This window comes from Molossus molossus, unplaced genomic scaffold, assembly GCF_014108415.1.
Source record: "Molossus molossus isolate mMolMol1 unplaced genomic scaffold, mMolMol1.p scaffold_m16_p_12, whole genome shotgun sequence".
NCBI classification, from domain to species: domain Eukaryota; kingdom Metazoa; phylum Chordata; class Mammalia; order Chiroptera; family Molossidae; genus Molossus; species Molossus molossus.
Window position 1 is genome coordinate 73,620,513 of NW_023425347.1, and position 11,005 is coordinate 73,631,517.

The following is an 11,005-nucleotide window of genomic DNA, read 5'->3' on the forward strand; positions in this document are numbered from 1 at the left end:
GGTGGGTAGTAGACTTATCAAGGGAGCACTCTATAAGCTATAAATGTCTAATCACTATGCTGTGTACCTGAAACTAATACAATATCGAATGTCAACTGTAATTGAGAAAAAAGAATAAGAAATGCTTTAGTGAGCTGAGTTCCACCCCACCCCTGGAGAAAGTATGATGGGCAGGGCCAAGGTGGCAGCTATCGCAATGCTGATGGGTTTCATTCCTTTCCAAGGTATTAACTTTAGTGCACAAGGTCACCCAAATGATAATAGAGTTGGAACTCAAACCCGACTGAAACTGAGCTTGGGAAATAATTCTGTCCCATCTGACATGAACAACTATTGTCCTCAAGGGATTCAGATCCCTGAATAAAGGGGAGGAGGAGAGAGCTGCTGGCCCTACTGTGGGTTGTTCTGGTGCGAGGCAGCAGGTGTCTACCACAGGCACAACACAGGGACAAAGAGATTTAGTGAGGATAAGGCAAGGCTTGGCCCAACAAGCTGGCACCGAGGCCAGCAGCAGTGGGTAGAGCTGTTCAGTTTTTTAAGGGCTGTTGCATAAGACACGCTGTCTTGCCCCACAGAGCATCTGGAAAGAAGATGTAGGAGAGCGACCACATCAGGCAGTAAAAAGCAGTTAGTGAGAGTGGAGACAAAAGCAGCATGATGACACCTGGAAGAAGAAGAAAATACAAACACTCAGTTTGTTATGAGGCTGTCTTATGTGAATTTTCCACCCCCTACTCTCATCCCCACTCACCTCCCAGATAAACTATTTTTTTCCAGTTCTCAGACTCCAGGATTTCATCATGTGGGTAGTAGCTCTGGTCCATCATGAACAGAATCATAAGTGAGGTCATGCAAGAGAGAATGAACGTGTTGCCTTTGGTCAGAAGAGAGGTGGAGGCCAAAACACAGGAAGCATAGGGGCAGGGAAGACCCTTGTATGTGAAGGAAATGCCAGCTAGGGAAAGAAAAGAGGGGGATTAGCTGCGTCCTGCTGATCTCAAGGTGTCTGCATGAAGCAAGCCCTGGTCCCTTTGGGTTTTCCCCACCCTCACCTCAAACTCCCTTAGTCCCAGGACGGTGGGAGGCTGTAAAACATTTAATCATTCACAGAGCTAGTGCATGGGCTTTGCATGGGGTCCCCAGGGCAAAGCAGGCAGCTGGGGCCAGGTGTGTGGCCTGGCCCTAGGAAGCCTCTGTAGAAGGATCCTCTGAGATCTAGTCTTTAGCTGCACTCCCTTGTGTTGAGATCTTAGGCAACTATCCTCGCCAGAACTCAGTATCCATCTGTTTTGGAAAACTGTAGTATGACCTCTAGTTCTAGAGTCGGAATCCATGTGCTTCATCCAAAGGTCACACACAGTGAGAAAAAGACACAAATGGCCAAGAACTGAGGGCCCCACCCCCTAGACCAGGGCTCTGCAGTGCAGCCTGCAGCCTCCAGTGGGTCTGGGGCACAGGAGAGGGAAGGAAGAGGGACTTTATAAAAGGAAGGAGATGAGTCCGTTACTGCACCCCAGGCTTCTGGCATCCAACAGCTCCTCCCCTCCGTGGTTCCCTAGCTCCCGGTAAAGCTGGGGCTCACCCACCAGTTGAATAAAAACACAGGCGGAAAGAAGCAGCTAACACATAGGTGACGGCCAGGAACCCATTCAGAGGCCCATCCACACCTAGGAGCAGGGCTGGGGCCAGGCCAAAGGTGGTGAACACGGCAAAGTCATTCAGCTCAGCTCCTGCTCCAGAAGGCCAAGGTTAGAACTTACACTTATAAACCGTATACATTAGTCCCTTCTGCTGGGGGTACTGGAATGGTGACAAGTGGGTCTGAGGTCCCAGAGGGCAACATCTACTCCCTGGGGTGGTCTATAGATCAAAGACTGGTCTTCTGGCTCTACCTTAGACTGACCATGTGGCCTTAGGCAAGTCTTTCCCTGTCCAGGTCTTAGTTCCATCCTTGAACATGCAACAGTTGGACTACAACTGGATACAAATTAATAAACTATGAAACCCTTTTTTTTTTTCAGGTAAAATCTGACACATAAATAGTTTATGTATTTTCAATTAGTTGCTCTGCTGGGAGTAATTTTTCATTTCCCCTCTACCCCACCATCACAACCACCATTCCCACTCCCAATTCCTGGATCGGCCCTGAACAGGGATGCAGGGCAGAAAAGGAAACTGAAAGCCAGGCCAAGGACAGCCAGAGATCAGTAAGTGAGCCAGCAAAGGAGCGAGATCTAGGCCGAGGGGCTCCAGCTGCGACTCTAGGGCTGCTTCTGCTGTGAACAGAGATGTGAACAGGACTGGTGACTGATGAAGGCCACCAGCTCCTTTTAGAAGGAGCTGCCCTGACATGGGTGCTCCTGGAGTCAGGGATTAGGGGTCTGAAGCCTGGACTCACCTGATTTGGGACAGAGGTTGAGGTGTCTGGTGATTGTCTTGACTGCCATGTCTAATAAGAAGCTGATCAGAAGCATCCAGGAGGCACAGTGGGATTTCCTAAAGTGTAGGCCAGCAGACTCAAACAGGACAGCTCTTTCATAGTCCCCACTGGACGACCACTCCACACACCTCCAGTACACCAATACACTTCCTACACCTGCACACGTGCACACCCCTGCAAGTTCCCTACACTCACATCCTTTCTGATATGCACTGCTTTACACACCATACATGCACACGGGCACACACACACCTACATTCCTTCCATACTTTCAACCTGCAGTCTTAACGGGGTGCCCCAAACCCCCTAGGTAATCACTAAGGTCCCTTCCAACTCTAAATTGTAGGCATATTCAATGGCCCAGGGGTCCTAGCTTCTAGCCCAGCCTCTGCAACCATATTACTATGAATTCTCAGATAGATCACTCCCCACTTTCTGTGGGCCTCAGTTCCTCCATCTATAAAATGAGGGGTTTGTGCCAAATGATTTCTTTAATGCATCTATGCCTATTCAGATTATCTATTTCTCCTACTGTGAGTTTTGATAGTTTAAGTCTTTTAAGGAATTGGTCCATTTAGGCTATCAAATTTGTGGGTATAGAGTTGTTCATAATATTCTTTTTTTTTCTTTATTGATTTTAGAGAGAGAGAAGAAGGGAGAGGGAGAGATAGATAGAAACATCGATAAGAGAGAACATTGATTGGCTACCTCCTGCATGACCCCACTGGGGATTGGGCCCACAACCTGGGCATGTGCCCTGACCAGGAATCAAATCGGTGACCTCTTGGTGTATGGGTCGACACTCAACCACTGAGCCACACTGATCGGGCCATAATATTCTTTTATTACACTTTTAATGTCCATGAGATCAGTAGTAATGGCTCCTCTTTCATTTCTGATATTGGTCATTTATACCTTCTCTCTTTTTTTCTTGGTTGGCCTGGCTAGAAGCTTATCAATTTTATTGGTCTTTTCAAAGAACCAACTTTTGGTTTTGTTGATTTTTTCTATTAATTTCTTATTTTCAATTTCATTGAGTTCTGCTCTGATTTTTATTATGTATTTTCTTATCTTACTTTGGACTTAATTTGCTCTTCTTTTTCTAATTTCCTAAGGTGGAAGCTCAGGTTATTGATTTTAGATCTTCTTTCTTTTCAATTTTTTTCTAAGACAATTTTTTAGAGAAGTTTTAGGTTTACAACAAAATTAAGAAGAAAGTACAGAGATTTCCCATATTCACCCTCCTCTCACATATGCATAGCCTCCCCCATTGTCAGCATCACTCGCCAGAAGGATACAGTCTGGTTCTTGGCACATACCAAGGATGAACCTACCTTGACACATCATAATCAAAGTCCATAGTTTACCTTAGGGTTTCCTCCTGGTGTTGTGCATTCAGTGGATTTGGCCAAAGTACAATGAGCCCTGGCCGTTATGGCTCAGCAGTAAGAGCGTCAGTCCACGGATCAAAGAGTTCTGGGTTCAATTCCAGCCAAGGGCACGTACTTCAGTTGCAGTTCATTCCTGGCCCCGCTGTGGTTGTGTGGGTGGCGACCAATTGATGTATCTCTCTCATATTGATGTTTCTCTCTCTCTCTTCCTCCCTGTCTCCCTCCAGCTCTATCTGAAGATAAATGTAAAATTATCCTTGGGTGAGCCCGGCCTGTGTGGCTCAGTGGTTGGGTCAACCCACACACCAAGAGGTCGCCAGTTCGATTCCCAGTCAGGGCACATGCCCAGGTTGTGGGCCTGATCCCCAGTGGGGGCATGCAGGAGGCAGCCAATTGATGTTCTCTCTCATCGATGTTTCTATATCTCTCTCTCTCTCTGTCTCTCCCTTCTTCTCTCTCTAAAATCAATAAAGAAAAATAATTTTTTAAATTATCCTTAGGTGAGGATTAAAAAAAAAAAGTACAATGACATATATCCATTATTATAATATGAGTATTTTCACTGTTCTACAAATCCTTTCTGCTCTACCTATTCATGTCCTTCCCAACCCCAACCCCTTTTCTGGCAACCACTGATCTTTTTATTCTCTCCATATTTTCTTTTCCAGAATATATGGTCTTTCAGATTGACTTCTTTCAGTTAATAATATGCATTTAAGTTTCCTCTATGTTTTCGCATGGTTTGATACTCCATTTCCTTTTAGCACTGAATAATATCCCATTCTGGATGTACCACACGTTTTAATCCATTTATCTAGGGAAGGATATCTTGGTTGCTTCCATGTTTTGGTAGCTATGAATAAAACACCATAAACATCCAAGTGTAGGTTTTTGTGTGAAGATAGTTTTCAATTCATTTAAATAAATACCAAGGAGTGTGATTACTAGGTCATACAGTAAAAGTGTTAGTTTGTAAGAAACTGCCAAACTATCTCCCAAAGTGGCTGCACCATTTTGCATTCCAACCAGCAATGAATGAGAGTTCCTGTTGCTCCACATCCTCACCAGCATTTGGTGTTGTCAGTGTTCTGGATTCTGGCTGTTCTAATAGGTGTAGTGATATTTCACAGTTGTTTTAATTTACATTCCCCTGATGACACATAATATTGAGCATCTTTTTGTACGCTAATATGCTATCTGTATATCGGTCTTTGGTAAGGTATCTGTTAAGGTCTTTGCTCTTTTTTAATTGGGTTATTTTCTTATTGTTAGTTTTAAGCTTTGTATGTTTTAGATTATAGTTACTTATCCAACTTATCTTTTGCAAATATTTTCTCCCAGTCTGTGACTTGTCTTCTAATTCTCTTTGCTTCTTCTTTTTTTTAACTCCTCACCTGAGGATATGTTTTTATTGATCTTAGAGAGAGGAAGTATGAGAAAGAGAGAGATGTAAGAGAGAAACATCAATTGGTTGCCTCCCGACCCCCAATGGGGATCAAACCTGCAACCTAGGTATGTGCTCTGATTGGGAATCGAACCTGCAACCTTTTGGTGTATAGGATGATGCTTCAACCAACTGAACCACCCAGCCAGGCCTGTCTTCTAATTATCTTGATGTAGTCTGTTACACAACACATTTTTCTCTTCTAGTATATGCATTTTTAATGCTATAAATTTCCCTCTAAGTACTGCTTTTACTGCATCTCACAAACTTTGGTAAGTTGTATTTACATTTTCTTTTAGTTAAAAATATTTTTAAATTTCTCTTGAGACTTCATCTTTTATTTATATATTATTTAGAACTGTGTTGTTTAACCTCCACATATTTTTGGATTTTCTAGTTATCTTTCTGTTATTGACTTCGTTTGATTCCATGTGGTCTGAGAGCATACTTTATGTGATTTCTATTCTTTTAAATTTATTAAGGTGTGTCTTATAGCCTGGAATGTGGTCTATCATGATGAGCTTGAGAAGAATGTGTATTCTGCTGTTGTTGGACAAAGTAGTCTATAAATATCAATTAGACGCAGTTGATTGATGGTACTGTACAGTTCCACTATACCCTTACTAATTTTATGCCTGCTGGCTCTGTCAGTTACTGATAGAGGGGTGTTAAAATATCCAGCTATGATAGTAGATTCATCAACTTCTTGCAGTTGTATCAGTCTTTGTCTATTGTATTTTGATGCTATAAATGACTCTCTAGAGCCCTTTCAGACCCTACATTTGAAGCATTTTGTTCAGCACATGCTCCCAGACCCCTCTGAAAGCAGCCACCACAATCTCAGGCAAACCTGCCCTAGGAGGCCATTCCCAAGCCTACACTCTGACTGCAGTGTGTGGGTGGCCCAGAAGCAGCAGACAGAAAGCCTGGCCCCAGACCTCAGCAGTCCCCAAACAACCTCAGAATTTCCTTTGCTTAGACCTGTACCTATGTGTTTAAAGGGAACTGGGCTCACCATAATAACATGAAAACCTCACTCCCAGAGGATTAGGCTAAACTATGAAAATAAAGATTTTCTGCAGCAGGTATGACTCCCAAAAACCCAGACTTAGAGAATCATAAAATATTCAAACTGGGAGGGAACTTAAATATCATGAGACACAAATCCAGAGAAGTCACCTACTGATGGTTATAGAGATTAAAACAGATTAAGAGGATGTTATTTGCATTATAAAGGATTTATCCATAAAGATATGGTTTGCCAAGGCATTAAAATATGATTCAATTTATAGAAATATCATTTGCTTACAACTTGTTGAGGGCCCATACACATGTCTCAGACTTTCCAGAGCAATGCTCATTTTAAATATTCCACCAGATCATTCTTATTTAAGAATCAAAAAATGTGAATGGTAGCCTGCCTACCCAAGGATTGTGTCAAGGCTACCATAGCAAAACCTCTTAATTTTTGCATAAAAACCATACTAGACTGCCATAACTAGAAGGAACTATAGAGATCATATTGTGAGCTCCTTGTTTTAAAGATGGAGAAACTGAGGCTCAGGGATGTGACTTAGCCAAGGTCACATACTAGGTTGGTGGTAGAATGGAAGGTAGAATCTTGGCCCCTTCACTCCCAACCCACTACACTGTCTCCTGCCTTCATTTGATCTCCATGTCTCAGTGTCTGGCTCTCTTAGACTCCCCCTTTTTTCCTTATGCCCTTCAGAGACCTTGCTGGGCCCCAGACCTACTTGCAGAAGCTGCAGAAGATGGAGAAGAGACCCAGGATCATGTTGGACAAGGACAAGGCATTGGTAACATCCTTCCAGGAAAATTCATTCATCTGGGGGTGATTCTGGTCGTTGGTTAGGAAGAAACTGGTGCACTGACCTGGGGTCCAGGGAAGAGGGGCAAGGGATTCCCAAGGTCAAAGAGTCCCAAAAGAGGCTCCTAAGAACCAATTAGCTCCTGTTCCCCTAGATTTTATACCAGAACCTCACCCTCCAAACACTGTTTCACTGGCTGGAATGAGGCAGACGGGAGTAGATGGAGGAGATCCGGGGGGTAAAGACAAAGGTGCAGACGCTGAGTGTCTTGGGAACGCCCAGAGCAAAGTGAGTGACCAGCACAGCCACAGTTCCCATGCCTCTCTGACTACACCCCTCACCCCACAGCACAAACCTCCCTCCGGACATGTTGACCCTCCTGGCACCCCCATGACCCAGGGTACAAAGAGTGGACACTTCCCCCCTTCTGAGAGATGAGCCTTTTGACATTGAGCTCTTTGTCATAGATGAGACCTTTTTTTTTTTTCTCTAAATTACAAAGCTACTTTCAGTACTTTGGGGTGAGTCCCACAGGAAAAACAAACACTGGAAAGGGCTAACACCCATCACCCGAGGATGGCCCAAGGAGAGAGGGGTACCTGAGGGGAAGGAAGCACAAAAGGGACCCGCTGCAGACTGAGGCTCCTCTGTCCCGCAGGCCACGTTCACGCCATCAGGACAGGGCTGCGGCTGAGGTGCCTCAAGGTCCTGGTTCTGATGTGCCCCAACCAGAACAGCAGGCCCGGCTCCAACAGAGGAAGGAAGAAATGAGAAACAAACAAGAAACATGATGTGTTGCATGAATAGTTCACGGGGCACTCTTCACTGTGCACTCTCTTCTGATCCTGCCGACTTCGGAAGACGTGCTATGATTCTCCCCATTTAATCTCACTCGGTTTAGAGGTGAGGAACCGAGACTCTGCCCTACTCAATGTCTCTGTACAGTCGCAGGCCCTTCCAGTCTGGGCAAGAGCTAAGACAATCTTGGTCCTTTCCCATAAACCTTGCCACCAAAATGTCAGAGGCTGGGAGAGGCTGGACTTGAGGTCTGGCACTGGGAGCTTGTCAGGGCAGCGCTGTGGGTTCATTGCTCCTGCAGCCAGTCTTTCACCAAGGAGTGTCACCAAAGCCACTGGGACTCCTCAGACCTCCTGCCAGGGCCCCCCAAAACTTAAGACAGGAAGCAGTGTGAGCCAGAGAAATCTAGGAGGAGAGGGGGCAAAGGACTGGCTGCACACTCCTTCCCATGAACCCCTCTAGCCCAGTCTCTCCTGGGCCTCCAGACTGACCCCAGCAAAACCAAACACCTCTCTCCCAGCCCAGCCCACTGAGGCCTGGAAGAGCAGCATCCCAGCATCTCTGCCTCTCAGTGGCAGTCAGCAGGTACCTGGGGTAAGCTTGCCAATTACCAGACACACCTCATCTATACTAGTTCACTGTTGTTGTTTTTTTTTGTTTTTTTTTTAATCCTCACCCGAGGACATTTTTTCCATTTTTTTTGTTCAGATAGAGTGTGGGAGGGAGAGAGAGAGAGAGAAACATCGACGTGAAAGGGACACGTCGAGTGGCTGCCACCCACACGACCAACCAGGGCCGGGGACAAACTGCAACCGAGGTACGCGCCCTTAGCGGGAACCGAACCCGGGTCTCTCAGGACCGCAGGCCGACGCTCTAACCACTGAGCCAAACTGGCCAGGGCTGTTGTTTTTTAATTAATGATCAGTTATCTACTATGTTATCTCTCTCATTCACAAAGCACGTTCACCTCTATGGTTTCCATTGGCCCTGTGAAGTCTACCAGTTAAGGATCACTATTCCTACTTGCCAGGTAAGGCAAAGAAGACTCAAACAGGAGAAGAACCTTGCTCAAGGTCACTGACACCCCTTGGAAGTGGCAAGCTAGGACTTAAAACTTCTGTAAGTTTCCTCTGTATTCTCTGTCTACCAACCGTCAGGATCAAGCATTGTATTCACTGTGAACTCAGGCTGAGCTAGGTGCTGGGGAAAACCCTCGGCCTCTGACTTCATGGAACTTCCAGGCTATCCAGGAAAATAAGACTCATGCATGCATGTGGAGACTTACTCTGTACCCGGTTGTACCCATCTAACAAATGGGGAAACTGAAGTTTCAGGAGAGTTAAGCAACTTATCCCAGTAGATGGTAGAGACAGAATTTGAATCAGGTCTCCTCTTTCCCAATTTAATGCTATTTTTAGCATAATGCACAGGTCCCAGGTATGAAAGAATGAGAGTAAGGGCTGCCAAAATCCAGAGAAAAAAGGAATCATCCATTCATTCAGCAAACATTTAGTCATGAGCAAGATTTGGTGCCTGGTGCTTCAGACACAGAAGATTAAGACCTGTTCTCATCTCTTAAGGAACGCAGTCTAGCAGAAGAATTCAACCCTGCATGGGAGAAGTGACCAGGATGCTGAGGCAGCACAGGAGACCAGCATGTCAATGGGGCTTAGAGAAGGTTTCTCGGGGAAGGGGATCATAAATGAGGTATAGCACAGCAGTGGCCTGCAAAGTTAGATCATGTCACTCCCTAGCTTTTCGGAACCCATCAGTGGCTCCCCAAGGCCCTCAGGATGAAATCCAACTCCTTCATTTGGTACATAAACCCTTCATAATGAGCTGCTGCTCAACTCTCAACCTCTACCCTCTACTGCCCCCAATCCCTTCTCTGGCCCTCCCTCTTGTCTAGGTTCAGGTGGTGGTCCTCTTTGGGAAGCCTGGGACTACCAACCCCCCTCCAAACCTGTGAGGTGCTCCTTCTCTGTGCTGCCACATCTCCTTGTACACACCATGTGACACTTGGCACTCACTATTGGCATTGCCTATCCTGTCTTCCTCCTCTACTACAGATGAAGCAACCTGACTGTGGACCAGGGTCCCCTGTGCTCACCCTGAGGTCTGCCAATAGAAGCTGTTAAGTGACTGTTATAACAGAGTATGTCACTGGTGCTTCCCTGAGATACTCTCACTGCACCAAATCACACCTCTCCCTGCATCAAAGCCTGGCCAGTTTGTCCTACAAGAAGCCTTCTGAAATGAACCCTCAACAATCCAGCCCCTTCACCACGCACGACATCTACCCAACACTTAGGATCTTCCATTTACTCATTTAAAAACATATAGGTGCTGGTGCCTGCTCTGTGCCAGTCCTGTGTGTTCTGGAGGTGGAGAGAACAAGACCCAGGCTGCACCCTCAGGAAGCCTGGATTCTGGAAAGGGAGGCAGACATGTGTAGGGACAATGAAGGTAGCATGGCAAGTGTGGACAAAGGGACATCCAGTCGCTGCAGGTGCAAAGGGAAAGAGACAAAGTCCCGGGAAGGTTTCCCTAATGTGATATTTGTGGAAAATCTCTAAATATGAACAAAGGGGGGGCCTTCTTGGCAAAGGGAATCGCAGGTGTGAAAGTACAGTGAGGAGGCTGAACCCCAGGGAGAGAGAGGGGTGCCTGGAGGCAAGTGGGCAAGGAGGCCACAGGTGTGACCTTGAATTGCAGCCTGTGGGTAGGCAGTGATGTTTAGTAAGGGGGTGCCCTCGTCAGATGGGGATTGGGAATGGAGGGTGGTCTGAAGGGGAGAAACTGCAGAAAGAAAACCAGCCATGAGACTGGTCAAGAGATGTCTGCGAGCAGAGCTGCCTGAGGTTCCTCAGGAAAGGAAATGAATGGCCAAGCCGGTTCCTCACCAGCAAACCCGGGCGCAGCACTGGAGTGAGCAGCTCCAGGCGGAGAGGTCCAGCGTGGTGGGACACAGGGCGCAGTCGCTGTGTTTAGAGACCTTACCGCCTGCTCCTCCACACCCCCCCCCCCCAACTCAAGGCCTACGTTCCCGAACAACAGAATGCGGCCTCTCTGGGGCTGGTTCTTCTAAATTGGAGACACCAGC

General features: G+C 46.2%; 1 protein-coding gene across 1 annotated transcript; it reads right to left on the reverse strand.

Annotated features, from left to right (window-relative positions):
* Positions 1-527: 527 nt before the first annotated feature.
* Positions 528-7,160, reverse strand: TMEM269 (transmembrane protein 269). Its single transcript, XM_036255217.1, has 5 exons — positions 7,030-7,160; positions 2,399-2,496; positions 1,587-1,730; positions 752-955; positions 528-664 (listed from the first exon to the last, which is right to left on the reverse strand). The coding sequence occupies exons 1-5, from the start codon at positions 7,119-7,121 to the stop codon at positions 528-530; spliced, it is 675 nt and encodes a 224-aa protein (XP_036111110.1). The 5' UTR covers positions 7,122-7,160.
* Between the last annotated feature and the right edge of the window lie 3,845 nt (positions 7,161-11,005).